The sequence below is a fragment of the Lepisma saccharinum genome, unplaced genomic scaffold (genome assembly GCF_977018435.1).
Source record: "Lepisma saccharinum unplaced genomic scaffold, izLepSacc3.1 HAP1_SCAFFOLD_275, whole genome shotgun sequence".
Taxonomy (NCBI): domain Eukaryota; kingdom Metazoa; phylum Arthropoda; class Insecta; order Zygentoma; family Lepismatidae; genus Lepisma; species Lepisma saccharinum.
In genome coordinates this window covers 27,485-46,860 of record NW_028143029.1, presented here as the reverse complement: position 1 = coordinate 46,860, position 19,376 = coordinate 27,485, and the positions used below count along the sequence as shown (strand labels likewise).

Sequence of the window (19,376 nt, the reverse complement as noted above, 5' to 3'; positions counted from 1 at the left end):
AAAAGAAAGAAGGAAAGAAAGAAATAAAAAACGACAGAAAAGGAAAGGAAGAAAAAGGAATGAAAGATATAAAGAGGGAAATAAAGAAATAAGGAAAGAAGGAAAGAAGGAAATAGAGAAAAAAGGAAATAAAGGAAGAAAGAACGAAAGAAAGAAAGAAAGAAGAAGAAATGAAAGAAGGAAAGAAAAAGAAGATAAGAAAAAAGGAAGGAAAGAAAGAAGGAAAGAAAGAAAGAAGGAATGAAAAAGTGAGAAACAAAGAAAGAAACAGAAATAAAAACAAAAGAAAGAAAGGATGAAGGAAAGAAAGTAGTTAAGAAAGAAGGAAGGAAAGAAACAATGAAGGAAACAATAAAGGATAGAAGGAAAAAAGGAAGGAAAGAATAAAAGAATAGAAGAGAGAAGGAAAGAAAGTAGTTAAGAAAGAAGGAAGGAAAGAAATAATGAAGGAAACAATAAAGGATAGAAGGAAAAAAGGAAGGAAAGAATAAAAGAATAGAAGAGAGAAGGAAAGAAAGTAGTTAAGAAAGAAGGAAGGAAAGAAACAATGAAGGAAACAATAAAGGATAGAAGGAAGGAAATAATAAAAGAATAGAAGAGAGAAGGAAAGAGAAAGAGAGAAACAAAGAATAGAAGAAGGGAAGAAACAAAGTAAGAAAGAGTGAAGAAAGGAAAGGAAGAAAGAAGGAAAGAAAGAAAGTAGTAAAGAAAGAGGAAAGGAAAGAGAGAAGAAAAGAAATAAAGAAGTAAAAGTAAAGAAGGAAAGAAAGATGAGACGAAAAGGAAAAAGAAATAGCAAAAAGATGTAAAGAAAAAAGAAGGAAAAAAGGAAAAAGATAGAAAGAAGGAAGGAAAGAAAGAAAGAAGGATAAAGAAAGGTGGAACGAAAGAAAGAAAGGATCAGATAAGTGAGACGGATCGAAAGAAGGAAAGAAAGAGGAAAAAAGAAAGAAAGAAGGAAAAATATAGATCGAAAAAAAGGAAGGAACGAAAGAAAGAAGGAAATTTCTTTCATTCATTCCTAATTTCTATCCTTCATACTTTATTTTTTTCTTTCTATTTATCGTTCTTTCTTTTTTCCTTGCTTCTTTCTTTCTTTCTTCCTTATATTTTTCCTTCTTTCTTTCCTTCTATCATTATTTCCTTCTTTCTTCCTTTCTATACTTCGTTCCGTCTTTCTTTCCTTCTGTTTTTCTTTCCTTCTGTCTTTCTTTCCTTCTTTCTTTATTTCTTTCCTACTTTCATTGCTTATTATTTACTTCTTTCTTTCCTTCTTCTTTCTTTCCTTCTTTATCTTCTTTCTTCTTTCCTTTTATCTTTCTTTGTTTCCTTTATCTTTCTTTATTTTTCTTTCTTTCCTCCTTTCTTGCTACATTCATTTATTTTGTTTCTTCCTTTCCGTTCTTCTTTCGTTCTTTCTTTCCTTCTTTCTTTCTTTGTTTCCTTCTTTCTTTCTTTGCTTCTTTCTTTCTTTCTTTGGTTTTTATTTCTTTTATTCAGTTTTCTTTTTGTCTTCTTTCTTTCCTACTCTCTTTCTCTCCTACTCTCTTTCTTATTTCTTGCGTAAACAAAGGAGAAAAATGAAAGAAAGAAAAGAAAGAAGCAAAGAAAGAGAATGAAGAGAAGAAAGAAGGAAAGAAAGAAAGATTGGAAGTAGGAAGGAAAAAGGAAGGAAAGAAAGAGGGAATGAAAGAAAGAAAAAGCAAGGAAAGGAAAAAAGCAAAGAAAGAAGGACAGAAAAAAGAAGCAGAAAGAAAGAAAGAAGGAAACAGAGAAGGAAAGAAGAAAGATGGAAGGAATGAAAAAAGAAGGAAAGGAGAAAGAAGGAGAGAAAGATAAATAGAAATAATTAAAGAAAAAAGAGAGAAAGAAGGAAAGAAGGAAGGAGAGAAAGAAAGAGAGAGATGGAAAGAAAGAAAGATAGAAAGAAAGAAACAGAAATAAAAACAAAAGAAGGAAAGGATGAAGGAAAGAAAGTAGTTAAGAAAGAAAGAAGGAAAGAAACAAAGAAGGAAACAATGAAGGATAGAAGGAAAAAGGAAGGAAAGAAAGAGAGAAGGAAATAAAGAAAGAAGGAAGTTAAGAAGGAAAAGAAAGAAAGAAAAAAGGAAAGAGAAAGAAAGAAGGAATGAAAGATAGAAAGAGGGTAAAAAGGAAAGAATTAAAGAAAAAAAGGACGAGAGATACAAAGAAAAAGGAAGAAGGAAATAAAGGAAGAAGGATAGAAACAAGGAAAGAAAGGAAGTAAGAAGGAAAGAATGAGAGAAAGAAAAAATATAAAGAAGTAAAGAAAGAAGGAAAGAAAGAAAGAAGGTAAAAGAGAGAAGGAGAGAATGAAAAAGAGAGAGCAGGAAAAGAAAGAAGCAAAGAAAGAGAGAATGAAAGAAAGAAAGAAGGAAGTAAAAAAAGAAAAAGGAAAGGGAGAAGAAATGAAAGGAAGAAGTAAAAAGATAGAAAAAAACAGAAAGAAAAGGAAAGAAAGAAGGAAGGAAAGAAATAAAGAAGGAAAGAAACAAACAAACAAAAAAAGAAAAGAAAGTAGGAAAGAAAGACAGAAAGAAAGAAGGAAAGAAAGAAAGTAAGAAAGAAAGAAGGAAGGAAAGAAAAAAGAAAGGAAAGAAAAAGAAAGAAAGAAAGAAGGAAAGAAATAAAGAAGGAAATAGAGAAAGAAGGAAATAAAGAAAGTAAGAAAGAGAGAACGATGGAATGAAAGAAATAAAGGAAGAAAGAAAAAGAAAGGAGGAAAGAAAGAAGGAATGAAAGAACGAAAGAAGGAATTCAAGAATAAAGGAAAGGAAGAAATAATGAAGGAAATAGAAAGAAGGAAAGAAAGCAAAAATGAAAGAAAGAAGGAAAGAAAGATAGGAAAAGAAAGAAAGAAAGAAAGAAGGAAGGAAGGTAGGAAAACTAACTCTCTAGCCTTCATAATCCCGAAGGTTCATGGCTGCAGCAACACAGGCCTTCCATCTGTCCCTATCTTGAGCAAGATCTACAGGGTGGCTCAATAAGTCACTTAACACCCCCAGTACAAGGCCACTGCAGCGCGCAACATGGAAATGGTGATGACTAATCGTTATCAGGCCAAGGGGGAACCACATTGACGCCACCCACACGGTCGGCGGCCATCTTGATGTCCGCCATCTTGAATTCAACTTCAGAATTTTAAATGGGAAGGGGGTCGTGCGACATATCAAAATGGGCTAGAATTTCACGAGAAATGCAATGGTGAAGGTTTGTTCGACATATCTTTAACCAGTAAAAAGTTATGACTGAATTCTTGTACCAATTTGCTTTTTTTTCGAGGTGTTAGAAAAATGCCTTAAAATTTCTTTAATCTTTCTTTCTTTCCTCTTTTTCTTTTTCTTTCCTTCATTGGTTCTTTTGTTCTTTCTTCCTTTCCTTCTTTTTATTACTTTCTTTATTAAGTTATTTCGTTCTTTTATCTTTCTTTCGTTCTTTTCTCTTTTATTATTATCTTCTTTCATTCTTTCTTCTTTGGTTCTATTGCTCTTTCTTTCCTTGTCTTATTCTATATATTTTCTTCTCTCTTTCTTTCCCTCTTTCTATTATTTCTTTGTTCTTTGTTTTCTTCTCTCCTTCCTTCCTTCTTTCTTTCTTTCCTTTTTCTGTGTTTCTCTCATTCTTTCCCTCTCACTATTTTTTCTTTGTTCTTTGTTTTCATTCTCTTGGTCCTTCCTTCTATCCTTCTTTACTTCTTTATTTTGTTTCATTCTTCCCATCTTTCTTTGTTTTACACTTTCTTTCTCTCCTTCTTTATTTCTTTTGTTGTGTCTTTCTTTTTCTTTCTTGTTCCTTCTTTCTTTCCTTCATTATTTATTTCCTTCCTTCTTTCTATCCTTTTATTTCTTGTTCCTTCTTTCTTTCCTTCTTTCTTTCTTTCCTTCCTTCTTTCTTTCTTTTTCTTTCATTCTTTCTTTCTCTTTTCCGTCTTTTTTACCTTCTTTCGTTCTTTCTCTTTTCCTTCTTTTTCTCAGTCTTTCTTTCTTTCCTCCATTTATTTTTCTATCCTTATTTCTCTTATTTTCTTCTTTCTTTCTTTCTTTCTTGTTTCCTTCTTTGGTACCTTCTTTCCTACTTTCTTTCTTACTATCCTTCTTTCTTCCTTTCTTCCTTCTTTTGTTTCCTTCTTTTGTTCTATCGTTCTCTTCTTTCCTTCTTTTCCTTCTTTCTTTCTTTTTCCTTCTTTCTTTCTTCCTTTCTTCTTCTTTCCTTCTTTCTTTCTTTCGTTTTTATTTTTTCTTTCTTTCCTCCCTTTTTCTAAGTTTCTTTAATTTTTCTTTCTTACTTATTTTTTCCTTCTTACTTCCATTCCTTACTTCATTTATTCTTTCCTTCTTTCTTTCTATCTTACTTTTTCCCTTCTTTATTTTCTTCAATCTGCCTTGCTCTTTTCTTTCATTTTTTCTTTCCTTCTGTCCGTCTATATTTCTTTCCTTCGTCCTTTCATTCTTTCTAGCTTTATCTCTTTGCTTCTTTATGTCTCTTTTCTCTCCCACTTTCCTTGTTTTTTCCTTCGTTCTTTCCTTCCTTCATTCTTTCCTTCTTTCCGTCTACCTTTTTCCCTCTTTCTTTCCTTCCTTCTTTCTTTCTTTCATTCCTTCATTCCTACTTTCTTGTCCTTCTTTCACTCCTTCTTTCTTTCTTACTTCCTTCTTTCTTTCTTTCTTTCTTCTTTCCCCCTTTCCTTCTTTCTTCTTTCCTTATTTCTTTTTTCCTCTTTCCTTCTTTATTTCTTTCATTTTATTTCTCTGTCCTCTCTTTCTTACATTATTTATTTCATTCTTCCTTCCTTTCCTTTTACTCTCTTTCTTTCATTCTTTCCTTCTTTCGTTCTGGTTTTCTCTCGCTTTCCTTCCTTCTGTCTTTCCTTCTTTCTTTAACTCTTGCCTTCTTTTTTCTTTGTTCTTTCTTTCCTTCTTTCCTTTGTTCTTCTCTAAACTACTTACGGAAATGAGTTTCTGCAAGCTTTCCAACGTTCGTGGGGGTATTTTCTTTCATTGTGGAATCTATTTGACCGGAAAATCATGTATTTTTCAAGAGAAATATCTCAACGACGCACAAGTGCCATTGCTTTCACTAGGTGAAACGTATGACGCAACGCTCTGTCAGTGTTTGCAACCCCCTTTTTTAACTATGCTTGCTTAACCGAACCAAACCTAACCTAACCTTAGCGGAAATGGTTCGTGAGGCTATCCGTGAATGGTTCATGGGGCTATCCATCAGCTACCGTGCATAATGGTTCGCGGGGCTATCCGTGAATGGTTCGTGGGGGCTATCCGTCAGCTACCTGTGCATAATGTACAATTTCCACCGGTGACGAACACGATAGTAGGTATTTTTCGGTGAAGAAGGTTGGAAACACTGCATACCCACAAGTTGAGTCAAGATGTGGCCGCCATTTGTGTGTTAAGGAAGCGAAGAAAGGAATCAAAAAAATCACTCTCTATGTGAAAAATGGTGTTTGTTTTCGTGTAAAAAGCATAATGGCACATTGAACTATGTTCCGCAATACACAATTGGCAAGTACGAACATGCGAAACACAAAATATCCGATTTTAATGTGTTTCCGTTACACGGAACTGGTACCTGGGAAAATTGCAGAAATAATTTCCTTCATGCCCTTTTAATCAAGGGTGTTTTTTTAAAAAAAAAAATTGTAACTGCACAGCTTTGCTTTGCAACAAAACCGACATCTGTGAAAGGATTTTGCTGAAATATGATTATTACGAATTATATGAGAGTTGTTCAAAATGTCATTTTTGAGCAACATGCTCTTTTCAATTAAGTATATCTCGGGAACGAATGAAGATACAGAAGCGTTCTTGAGCTCGTTGCAAAGAGGAAAGACTGTTGCATATTACGAGTGATCAAATGTTGAAACTTAGTAAAATTTGAACACTCTCTTCATATGAACAAATTTCAAGTTTAAACAGCTCAAAACACCCCCCAATCGATTTCTCTCATTTTTAGATATTTTTAACTATCATCCTTCCTCTTCATACTGAAAAAGTTTTATCGAGGGTTTTTTTTTTATATAAGGGAGAAAAATTAGATTGAAATTTGTCCTGCATCAGCAATGAACTGAGCTGCAGCGTCCCTATGATGAGACTTTTCATTTATGTCGCGCTAAAGGATATATATACTTACTGTTCAGGGACAGATGATATTCCACTTGATAATTGGCTTCATTTTGTGCTGTTATTGCTAATTTATGCGTTACTGTTTCCATTTTTTTATCCGCATTTGTGGCGACGAAATGTGAGCGTGTTGTGAAAACTTCTGTGTTAGCCAAAAAAAATGAAGGGGGGTAAAATCGACTAATGTCGGGAATAATTCCGTAAAAGATGGATTTTGGTCAGTTTTTAGACCACTACTAGAAGTACAAAATCTCAAAAGTCCCCCCCCTTCTTCCCTGTGCTTCCCCTCAAGCAGCTATTTTCTATTACACTTTTGATCCTCATTAGATGGACTGAAGAAAAGGTAGTTTCGTTTTAAAAAAAGAGAAGTCTTACTGTACTTTCAGAAGTTTCTCCATTGTAACTTTCGAATAAATTATGCGACAGAAAATTATTTTGAATAAAAATTGTAGCCTAATTTATAAACGTTAAATTGATATAAGTTTTGATCTATTTAATCAAAGAATCGCCATAAGTCTAAAAATAGAGGACTTCGTACCCACCATTTTGATTACTATCCAGCGGCATTTCTTTCTTATTTCTCTGTTTCTTGCTTGTTGAACACAAACAGATGTATTGGGAGGGGATGCAGTTAATGGTTTTGTGGTCCGCCCTGGTCAGGGAAGTCTGAGACCTATTGAAATACACTTTTCCTCCCCGCTGCACACCAGATCCAGGATACTGCCAAAACCCGCACTTTCTCTTCATCTGGCCCTGCACTGGCTCCATGGGCGCCGAAAGGACGACACAAACGGGTGTCTAGAACTTTCTGCGTTAATTATTTTATGGTTCAGGAAAGATATCCCCATGCGTTTCAAATTCCAAGAACAAAATTCTATTGCTTGTCCCTTTTTCGGCGCCGGAATGAATGACATAGCGGTTCTTCTCACATGCACTAAACCCTCCTGCTAATGGCCTGCCCTGCAAGGAGGGAAAGGCCACTTTCTGAAAATTCGGAGAAACATCGAAGCGGTCGGTTCATCTGTTGATTTGGTGGACAGTTGATATCAGTCAGTTTGAAGTAGGATTTGTTGTCCGAGCGGTGGTAAACTTCTGTAAACGCAAGAAGATAGCATCACGAAGTTTTTGTGATCTCGTTTTCCTACATCGCGAGTAAAATGTCGAATGAGAAGCTGCCAGATTGTCTTCCTCTGGAAACAATGGATCAGGATCGACTGATGGACCAAATATCCAACATATTGGCATTCTAAAAGATAGTCTGACTACCACACAAGATCCTGAGTACGACTCCCAGGGTGGAAAGAAACTAGGTATGTAGCAATTGTTTTTACAGCCGTCTGCATGCTCTATAAGTATTATGTTACAAAATTTGTATATATTTCTGACTTTCTGTGATTTTTCTTCATTCAGCTTCCACCTGCAAATGCGGAAGCTGCTGCTGGTTAGGTGGCTAGGTTGGCTAGACATACAAAGATAATTAATCCCTAGTCATATAGCGAATAATACTTATAATATAATCATGAGTTATGGAGAAGCAAATTACTTATCAAGCATTTTCTGTTTCTATTTGTTATGCAGTGGTTAACAAGGTGCATTACGATGCCAGGTGTCCTGGATTCGAATCACGGACTGGGCGTGTGTGTTCTTTAAATGGTCCTCTCATCAATTTCACATCACTCATTGTCATCTTCACAATTAGCCAAAAAGTGTCAAAAAAGCAAAGTAAAATGAACCAAATAAATCATTCATATATTTCTATATTACGCTGCTTTTCTACCTCTTGGGTTAAATGCGACGATGAGGATGAATGATGAGCCGAAGGAATGGCGATGGGACAGACATGATACAACCATACCTGTCCAATGTCCGAACCTTAGACCTCTGGTTTCGTAGCGTGTTATACTCAGTGGAATTCTTAGGAAGAAAAACTGTAAAAGTAAGGAAAAGAAGCCTTGATTGCAAGGCGGAGACGCTACCACTGCGTCATCGAGGAGGCCGAGAAAAACTTACAATTAGTCAGTAAAATTAATATTCAGGGACAAGACCTGCGAAGAGTTATTTCATTCGGTTGCGCGTGGTCATCACATCGAGTCCCATAGTTTCGAGAGCAGAATTTGCTTCCATATCGCTTTCAAGTACTTCCCAAATTGTTCTCACGATGTTGGAACAGCACATAAATTTTGGAACTAATATAAGCAGGCACATACCCAGGGAAGGGGCTCGGGGGCTGCAGTCCTCTCCCGAAATCCTACAAATATCTGATTTTAATAATTTGTAGTAGTAATTAAATTTACTTCATTAACAGGATTAAACATCTTGTATATGGTAAGTTGCAATATACGAAGAAATTTTCGTCTTTAGATGGCGGCTGCCGATAAGGGATAAGCCCCTTCCGAACTCGAATTCTGACTACCGGTTTGACCACCAGCGATCGAACCTTGAACCTTTCGATTGACTGATTAATTGAACTGCTGTTTTAAGCCCACTTTGGGCACAGTAAGGCTAATCGGGACTGGGCCTACAGTTTAAAATGAGATCCGAACAACTATGTGCCTCCATCGGGAATCGAACCCGGGCAGGTTGTTGAACCTGCCGAACCAAAGACGAGAGCGTAATTATTTGAGCGTGTGGGAACTTTGAATATATGATGGCACTGGATAAAACAGTTATCCACACACAAATAAGATTAATTTTAAGAAATTTGACGTGTGCATATAATTTTTTATCGTCATCATTTCCCAAGAGAACAATCAGATGCCATAGAAGACTTGGACCTGCCCTTGAACTAAGAGATACCGGATTCGATTCCGGTATGAACTGTATACATGAGATGCCTAGCTTGAACTCATTACGCACGCATTTCATATTTGCACTATTGCCAATACTTGTAAACCTGGTTCCAGCACTTTATATCTAAAACCACGGAAAAGGGTTTTATCTACTTCTCAAAATTTTACAAATCTAAAGACTAATAACACTGTTTTGGTGTATAAGCCATTAAGCTAATGAGTTCATTCTGCATTTAGTTTCCCGAATAATGGCTGTGTATTTCGCGAGAGTATATCCGCAGACTGTTGGGGGCTACAGAAGAAAATTATGTAACTAACTAACAAACTCCCTAGCCTTCTTAAACCCGAAGGTTCATGGCTGCAGCAACACAGGCCTTCCATCTTTCCCTATCTTGAGCAAGTTCTATATACTCTTTTCCATCCTTACCGATTTCCCTTAGGTCCATCTCAACGTTGTCCCTCCATCTTCGCCTTGGCCTTCCTACAGGTCTCTTACCATCAGGTTTCCCAACAAGAATCCTGTAAACTCCTCTTTCCTCTCCCATTCGTGCCACATGGCCTGCCCATCTAAGTCTTCTTGATTTAATTATTCTAATAATATCTGGACATGAATACAAATTATGTAGTTCTAAATTATGTAACCTTCTCCACTCATCTGTCTCCTCATCCCTTTTAGGTCCAAAGATTTTCCTAAGGATCTTATTTTCAAATACTCTCAATTTATGTTCCTCTTTCAATGTAAGGGACCAAGTTTCACACCCATATAATACTACAGGCAAAATTACTGTTTTGTATATTTTAACTTTTAGTTTCTTAGATATTAAACGAAAAGACAAAAGTTTATGAAGAGAGAAGTAACATGCATTTCCTGAATTAAGCCTACTTTTTATTTCCTCTTTAATATAATTTGTTCCTTTCCAATTTATTCATTGATTGAGTTGGTGTTTTAAGTCCACTTTATACACAGTAAGGCTAATCGGGACTGGTTCTACAGTGTAAAGTGGGATCCGAACCACTATGAGCATCCACCGGGTATCGAACCCTTGATTACAAGGCGACGATGCTACCATACTACCATGCGCCACCTTTTCTTTCCAAGACTATATATACAGGGTGTTTCTAAAGGTCGTTTACGACGCTTGGTGGGGGTGATTCCTCACACGAAAAGAAGCAAAAAGTGTGAGTTCCATTTTTACGACTGAGGATTCGTTTCCGAGATAGGAGCCTCGCAAAAGGTGACAAAGTGAACGTCACATTTAACTGGGACGAATACTATCACAGACAGAGAGGCGGTTCCAAGGGAATCATAAAGGAATCGTATGTGCTCAGTCCGGAAGTCACTATGAAGAGTTCACTGCACGCATGCGCAGTGGAGTCCTCAAAGGAATTGGGGATTTCCAGCAAGAACAATGCATGGAAAGGGTATGTAACGCAGCAAGAAGGACCGTGACAATGAGAAATGCGTTAAAGACAACACATCCCGACCTCAAAAATCAAAACATGAGCACGGAACACAAAATCCGAAAAGTTGAGCAGGGTTGCATACCCCAGTTACACGCGAGGAATGAACGAATCATGTCATGTGCCATACGAGAGACACATTACTCCACCAGGAGGAGGGAAAGAAAAACACAATATCAGATGATTGCGACAACGTGTATTTTTACACGCGACAACTACGTAATACCCCCTCCCCACACGCACAACAAACAACAAATGGTACAATGTCTTACGCACAGACAGTGCGTGTCACTGTACAACAACTGAAGATGTCACTTTCAGTCGTCCCAGTCGTGTTGTAGGTGCTGGGATATGATCAGCAGTTCGCTCTAGGTTGTCATACGCATTGAAGAGTACTAGTATGTTGTATTGAAAGAAGTTGACGTGGTGGAGTGGGCAAGTCAAGTATCGCAACAATTGGTCTGTGGTGTTCGTACGGTGATACGGCCAATTTGTGCAGTGTGCCAGTGTTAAACAAAAGCTATACTTTGCAGTTCCAGCTCCATATTACGCAGATTGCTGCGTATACGACCCAGCAGCTAGCAGACATGCATCTCATGTATGGGGAGGCACGTGGTAATAGCCGTGAGGCAAGGCGTCTTGATGGAGAACGCTTTCCACATAGACGTTTACCGTCTCACACCTTCTTTTAGGTAGTGGACAGTCGACTGCGTGAAACAGGGTCAGTGTTACCACCGCGGCAAGAAGTTGGAAGACCCCGAAGTGTACGCACACGTCAGTTTGCAGAAGATGTGTTAACAGCGGTCGCAGAACATCCTGGCACTCGCTCGGGCACGAAACACGAAACACGTCTCATGTGAATGTTTGGCGAGTGTTGTCAGAGGAAGGAATGCACCCTTTTAAACTGCAGAAAGTACAAGAACTGTTACCTCGTGACTTTCGCCCTCGTATGGAGTTTTGCCAATGGTTGTTGCATCAGCTGGACACAAACCCTCACTTCGGGGCAAAGGTATTGTGTACAGGATGGATATCTTCATTAGTAGAAACAGTCATGTCTGGGACTTTGACAACCCACATGCACTTTTTGTGGCCCATCACCAGCACAAGTTTTCAGTGAATGTGTGATGCGGGATAGTACATGATCATTTAATTGGACCATACATTCTCCCTGTTCGCCTGAATGGTCGCACGTATCAATAATAATAATTCCCTTTATTACATTATTACATTACATACTGAATTTGCATTATCATATAATTTAGACAATTATCAACTATAAACAACAATCATACACAAATATACAGCTATTCAATACATGTAATAAGGGGGGAACCCCCGAAGTAAGCCCGGCTCCTCCCGCCTACATTCGAGGGTATGGTCTTATTGTCCTGGTTCCTAAAAATATACCAGGACGTCAGTTGCTCCGAATTTGACGGTTCCCCCGACTTTATTTCCTCTTTTTATTACTATTTGCATTTTAAAATAGGTATAATAATAATAAATTGTAATGTTATACAGGGAATATATACATGATATAATTGATGTATACAATACTTTATGTGATATTATTTCTGTTCTGGAATCCAGAACAGATGACATGACATTACATTACATAACAATATTAATAATATTATTTTAACAACATCATGAAGAACATCTTCAATAACATTCTCAATAACGTTTCCCTGGCAGTGAGACAAGCATGCATAATATTGGAGTCGCAGAAGATTCCGTTCCGGCATTCCAGAGCGGTTTGATGTACAAGATTATTTTCCTCATCAAACCCACAGAACCCAGCTCACAAGTCCAGAACCCCAGTCTGGCATACCAGAGCAGGGAGCCCAAAGAAAGGCCGCTTCCTGCGCCAACACTGATTGCTATTCATTAATTAGAAAGAAGAGATAAAATTAAAATTTTGGAGTGTGATATTTGTATTTGTATTTGAATTCTTTAGGGTCGTTACCGCCGCGTGCACAACTGCTGATCTGGCACACGTCCATGCAAGAGTGCAGCGCCTGCATTCCAGGGAGGGGACAAGGGATCACGACGGACAAGGAGCAATGTCCGTGTGAAGAACGATGCTTTATTGTCGTTGCTTCTCTACATTATAAAATGGCATCCTATCACGCCCGTCTCACTACCAGGGGTCATAACTTTTTGTTTTATTACATTATTATTTAATTATTTAATCAATGTAACGGGAGTGATTAATGTTTATGAAACTAAAAATATCCCTTTATTACCTTCACCTGTTAAAATTATATATGTTTAAAGTACAAGAAATATAAACATTAATATATTACATAAGAAAAAAGAATATGTTTAAACATGCTAAGCTTACAACTTGTGTAAGTTAATTGAACGCAATGAACATATTAGATGTTGTTAAATTATAATCTTAAATTGTAATTCTAATCTCAGTCCCGAGCTCAACTCCCAGGGAGTCCACTGGCTTCCAGCGGTGATTCATTTATTTGATCTAATTTGATCAGATAAGCTTTCTTAAGTAAATTAAAAATCTCCAGAAGGGAAGCTCCCGGGATGTCAGTTTCTTGTTTTGGGATTTATTTTTTTTTTAATTAATTTTTTAAATTTGTTTCTTTAGCATTTTTTGGTCCTCCCTGGGGATCGAGCTGAGATCATTTACTTAACACTGCTGTTCCTCCTAACGCCGTTCCATCCGTCTCATGTACTTCCTGTGTCGCTCCCCAGGCGTGCGGGGTGGGTGGATTCTTCTTCTCTCGGCCGCCTCCTTCGTCCAGCGGCGACATCGCAGCAGCGACGCCCCGACGCACCCTCCGGCGACTCCTCTTCGGGGAGGGGCTCGGGAGGGGGCGCAGGGATTCCTCTCCTCGGATTCCTTCTTGGTGTTTCGGCGCGGGCTGGGCGGGGCAGGGGGGCAAAAGGTCGCCGGCGATTATCTCGCATGAATATCTTCAGCTCCGCATCGGACACCGTGTCTGCCAGAGCATTTAGTTTATCAAAATGTGCACTCCTTAGCAGATTGTAGACGTCCGTGTGGGGAAGTTCCCGCCTCGCTGCGATGATAATTTCGTCCGAAGCTTGACAGAAAAATACCTTGTGCTCTGGGGTGTCGATTTCCGTCGTGCAGGACCTGCAGAGATCGTTGTCTCGTCTCTCCGTTTTTAAAATATGGGTGCCGTATGGGCCGTGGCCCGTGAGAAAATGGATCAAGCCCCTTGAGAACCCCTTGTTTTTATGCACCAAAGGCTCGTTCGTGTTCGGCATGAACTGGTAGAGTCTCCTACCCTTCTCGGAAGAGCTCCATTCCCTCTGCCAATCCTCTCTTACTCTATGCTTTATGTCACGGAATGTTGGGTAGAAGTTTCCTAGCATCTCGGTTATCTTTCTTTCGTTGCCCTTCCTGAAAAAGTAGGAAAGGGCCCGGAGCTTTATAATGTAATCCAACGGCAAGGTGCCCGTTACTGTGAGCAAGGCTTCGGTAGATGTTGTTCTGAACGCCCCGGTTAGCCTGAGCAGAACCTTTCTCTGCGACGATCTGAGTCTATGCACGTATGTCGATTTCCCCAGGGATGTCGATGCCCACGCAGATGCACCATACGATACTATCGAGTCATAAATGGAGACCAAGTACGTTTTCCAGGTTGAGGGTGGCAGATGGAATTTGTTGGAGGCTACCGTGGCCACCTTGTTCATTATTAGTTCTGCTTTACAGGTAATGGTTTCGATGTGCCTCTTGAAAAGCAGCCTCTCGTAGAGAGACTCCGAGATATTTTACTTCCTTCACTCTTTTGATGGAATTATTATTTATTTTAATTGTAGGGTTTCTGTTAAAACTTAATTTTCCTTTTAGTAAAACATAGTTGGTTTTATTCGCAGAAAGATCCAAATTGGCTTTGTTACACCATTGCGTCAATCTATTAAGAGCAGTAGAAGTGCGTGATTCAATCTCCCGTCTGGAATTTCCAGTTATCACCAGCAATAAGTCATCTGCATACGCAATACACTTGTGTACTACCTGTAGGCCCTTCATGACTTGGAGACATGGTTCGAAATTAGCATTCCACAAGTGTGGACCGAGGACCGATCTCTGTGGGCACCCTTTAGATATAAGTTTGTTGATTTTTCCTTCTGGAAGAGATAAAAACACTCTCCTGTCGGTGAGGTAGTCAAGTAAGATAGTGTACAGTGTCCCAGGACAGTCCAAGTTCTTCAAAGTTTGGAAGAGGTGGGGCCACCAGAAGTTGTCGAAGGCCCCCTATATATCCGCCAGCACCGCCACTGCATATTTCTCATCAACCAAGCCAATTGTGTTTAATAGATTGTTTATAGCGTCTTCGGTAGATCTGCCTTTCGTGAAGCCGAATTGAATGTCTGAGCTGTTTGTTAAAGCTGTGAATTCCAAAAGTCTTTTAGTCAGTAATTTTTCGAATATTTTTCCCAATATGTTGATAAGACAGATCGGTCTGTACGACTTGGGGTGCGTTTCCTCTTTTTTCCCGTCTTTTTTAATAATAATAAGTTCAGATTCCTTCCAAATTTTCGGAAATTCCTTAACAATGAGACATTGATTGTACAGAGACGTTAGGAAAGGGGCGATTGCCGGGATTGCCATTTTAATGATTTCGGCAGGAATTTTGTCTGGACCAGGCGATTTTTTGCTTCTTGTGGCCGTGATTACAGTTATGACCTCCTCCACGCTGAAGGGAAGGAGGGGTCTGTTGTTGTTTTTTTCTTTATAATTACTTCTGATGTATTTATGGGTGTCGTTATCTTAATTTACGTTATCATCGGGAAGTAGAGTGTTAAGTAGCAATTCCGCTGTGTCTTGCAGGTCCTTGGTGTAGGTGCCGTCCTCTTTCTGCAGAGTTGTAAAACCAGTTCCAATCTTTATCTTGTCCATTGCAACCCTATAGGGGAGTCCCCATTTGTCATTTTTAATTTTGATTCGACAAAGCGTTTCCAGCTATTGGTTTTAAAGTTCTTCAGCTCGGCTTCGTATCTGCTCTTGGCCCTCCTGTAGAGATCTAAGTTTATTACCCTCAGAGCGTGTATTCGCGTCCTCTGGTACAGCGTACGCGCTTTCTTCATGACTTGCTTTAGGTTTTTAAGTTTTTTGGGCCAGAGCTTACCAGATTGTCTCCCGCTGGACGATAATTTCGGGGTTGATTGATCTATTGCATTTTTTAGTTCTTCTGTCACGTATTTTGCCCATTCATGCACGGTCTTTGTAAAGTCCACCTGCGGTGGGAGATTTATTGCTTGCATAAGAAGCCCATGATTAGTTTTTCTCCAGTCGTACGTATTTTCGGCATTGCTTGTGGGTTCGTTGATGTCGGTTAATAAACAGAAGGTGATTATGTTATGGTCACTCGTGGTTTCCATGTCGAAGACCTTCCACTCTCGCACTTTTCCTGAGAGTTTGTTGTTTGATAAAGTGATGTCTATGTTGCTGGACGCCCCCGCTCTTCCCCTGTACGTTGGCGGATTTCCAGGAGCATTTTCGACAAAGAGGTTGTGGCTCGCAATAAAATCTTCCATCAACTCTCCGTTAGGATCCGTTGTGTCGCCGTGCCACGAAGGGGAGGAAGAGTTCGCATCTGCAGTTATCAGTAATTTGTGGATGTTGTAGGCATCGCATGCTTCCCCAATCTTGTCAAGAAAAATTTCGAGGTTAGTGCTGAATTGACAATAACTATTTATAAGGATGAACGTAAAGTTTTCTAGGGAGAGTTGTACACAATTAATGTGCGAGTTCGAAAATTGAGCGATTTTGGTTGGAATGATGTTCTTGTTCATTAAAATTATAGCAGCTTGTGGTTTCTCGCTGTCATGTAATACTTTTATTCCTGACGGTACGTATGGTATTTTACTATTAATAGTATACGGTTCTTGAATGGACAGAATATCAATTTTATTTATATTTGCGAATTCAAATATTTCCTGGGTACCTAGTTTTGCACCATTGAGGTTGGCCTGTAAGACTCTTATTTGGCCGTTCATGGATGCCTGACGATCTGGTAACATTGCGGCCATTCTTTATGGTGGATAAACGCGACTCTTCCGTTCGCCCTTGCGAAGTCAGCATAAATGTCTTCCAGCTCGAAGGGCACTTCCCTTCGTGAGAAAACCTTGTCAAGGAGTTCAAAGAGTTCATTTTCCGTAATTGGTATGTTATTCGACGCTAGAGTTATTTTGTCTATAGCCTCCGGATATGGAAAAGTAATGTTTCTGCCGTTCTTATGTTTATATCTGATTATTAGTCTCAGTGCGATTGCCAGGTTATCTTTCTGTTCCAGCCGACTGAGTCGTAAAGACGTTTCGAAATCTTTATATATATTGTATCTGGGTTTATGTTATTGAAAGTGACTTCCGGTGTAGGTGGGTTTAGGAGTGTCGGTTTGCAAAAATTAGTGTATTTACTGGAAGGTTGGAACTCAGGAGCGTTGGGGTTGAGGTTCTTTTCTGAAGCAGAGGTTGTGTTTACAAGGTTTGTTCGCGGAAGTTCTGAGGGGGTGGGCTCCAGGTGCAGTTGCTCAAGGATGTTTGTTGGCGAGGGAGGGGAGGGAGTAGTCCTTTTGAGTTTAGGAGAATAGTAGATAGTGTGAGGTCTCTCGGGTGATTCCGATGGGGAATCGGGTGGGGTCATAAGCAGAGTTAAAAGATTGTTTGTATTAGGTTCATGGACTGGTGAGGCACAAACTGGTGATGGCGGGGTGGATGAGGAAAGTGGAGAATAACTGTGTGGCATTTCCGAGTAGGATGACTCCGGGGAGCCATATGGGGGGTTAAGTGTGGGGAAAATGCAAGGCAATGCGGTGAAAACGCTCATGGGTAGTCCGGGAATGTTTCGACTAATTATTTGGTAAGGTAGTCTCGCTGGAGGGGTGGATTGATTGTTGGTTAGGTAAAAATTTGATAATGGATTGTTATTGCAGTGAGTATTGCAATGCTCTGAGTTAAGTATTGTCGATTTTAGCAGGTTAATAATTAGATCGTCAATCGGTTTCTCTTCTTTAGTAGCTAAGATTAGTTTCCATTCTCTTATCTTTCTTTCTCTGTATGCTGCCGCCCTTGCTGCATCGCGGCGAACGCGGCAGGGTGTTTTCCTGTTCTTGGCCCTGGATGACTGTTTGGAGTTTGTCTTATAGTCCATAATCGGTTCTTTCAATTAGTCTTTGTAAATGAATGTTATATGTGGGGCAGTCTTTGCCGTCACATTCTTTTTTCCTTCTGAGGCAGGGTATACACTTCTTTGGTTCTTCGATCCTGGGGCACTTATTTCTGGTATGCCCCTCGCAAGCACAGTGAGTGCAGATTTCGTTGTCCTTGCAGTTTTTGCTTACGTGTCCTAAATTTCCACATTTATGGCAGTTTGACACGGCAATGTAGTCTTTTATAGACAATGACTGGAAGGATATGAAAACCTGGCCTGTTTTTAGTAGGATCTTTCTTAAGTCAGGGGTAGCTTCGAATACGCAATGACAATTTGCCCTGTTGCGTGGTCCTGTTTTAAATCTGAGATTAAACTTTTTGATGTAGTCCTCCCATGATATATGATTCTCTAAATTCAACAAGAAAATCTCCTCATAAAGCTCCGTTTCGGATTTATTTGAAGGGACATCGTAGACAATGAGAAGCGGATTTCTCTTTTTAGGAAATTCGGCCCTGATCTTGAGTTTGGCAAGTTCGCGATGATTTATTATCTTCTCTGCCTCTTCTCTGGTCTCCGTTTCCACTATAAGCATTTTGTTAGTCGTCCGCATTTGCTTTATTTTAATTCCATCCCTGGGGGGATTAATTGCCTTTGTAAATACCTCCTGCACCTTTTTTGAATCTTTTGTTCGATTCTCATCTGATATGAAGACAGTGTGCTTGGGTTTCTGCACTGTCTTCTGTATTTGTGCAGTTTTCCCAGATTGTGTTACCGCCGGTTGGGCCAGCGTTTGAGCGTAGGAGGGTTTGGAGTCTGCTTTGGCAGTGCTTTGCAGAATGTCGCATGCTGTTTTTAGAGACTTGTTCTCCGCCACTGTGTCTTGGTGTACCTGAGCCATTTTAGCAACTATTTCCAGAATAGATGTCTTATTCTCTGATGCGATGTTCCTGTCTTTGGTTATCATCAGGTTTAGCTCTAGTGACAGTTTAATGAAGAGTCCAAGCTGTATATCCGCAGTATCTGGAATATTTTCCATTATGGGGTTCATTGTATCCAATTCCCTTCCCTTTGCCCTTGTAATTACGGGGGGTGGGGGGCTGGACTGGGGGCCACCCCCTATCTGCTGGTTTCTCTTCTTTCTTGGGTCCTCTAATGTTTCCTGGGAGCGCAGTCTTTTATTAACTACTGTTGTTTGTGAGTGGAGGCCAGACCGATCTGAGACCGGACCGCCAATTTGGAAGGATGGAGTATCATTTTCTCTTGTTTTATTCTGTGTGGGGGTTTTCCGATTTGAATCCCCTTCTTGGGGCATTCGGAATTGTTTTTCGCTAAACAGGTGTGTAATTTTACTGAAATATATTGTCTGCGATTATAAGTTCAAAGTTTATTTTTCATTGTGGTGTCGACGGTTTGCTGACTGTTCCGAAAAGTCACCGCGTGGGAAAACTCGGAGGATAGTTCTCATAAAGCAAATTGTTTATAAAAGCTCAATACTTACGGCTTCCTGGAGAGCTGGCTTCCAGATCTCCACACAACACCAAAACAAAACAATCACCACACTAACTCCCGGCACTTTTGGACACACGAAACATTCGTTCCAACTTGATTGTCGCACGTATCATGCATTTCTTAGTGAGGTTCTGCCGAAACTGTTGGAGACCGTACCTTTGGCACTGCGGCAAGAAATGTGGTACCAACACGATGGGCCACCAGCTCATTTCGATCGTAATGTAGTACATTTCCTGCATGATGTGTTTCGCAATAGGTTCGTTGGTAGGAATGAGCCTGTGCCTTGGCCACCGAGGTCGCCAGATCTCAACCCTCTCGATT

At 39.5% G+C, this 19,376-nt stretch overlaps 1 protein-coding gene across 1 annotated transcript; it reads right to left on the bottom strand.

Annotated features, from left to right (window-relative positions):
* Positions 1-1,028: 1,028 nt before the first annotated feature.
* Positions 1,029-3,740, bottom strand: LOC145982642 (uncharacterized). Its single transcript, XM_083116020.1, has 2 exons — positions 3,585-3,740; positions 1,029-1,124 (listed from the first exon to the last, which is right to left on the bottom strand). Exons 1-2 carry the CDS (start codon positions 3,738-3,740, stop codon positions 1,029-1,031), a joined length of 252 nt encoding a protein of 83 aa, XP_082972146.1.
* Positions 3,741-19,376: the final 15,636 nt, after the last annotated feature.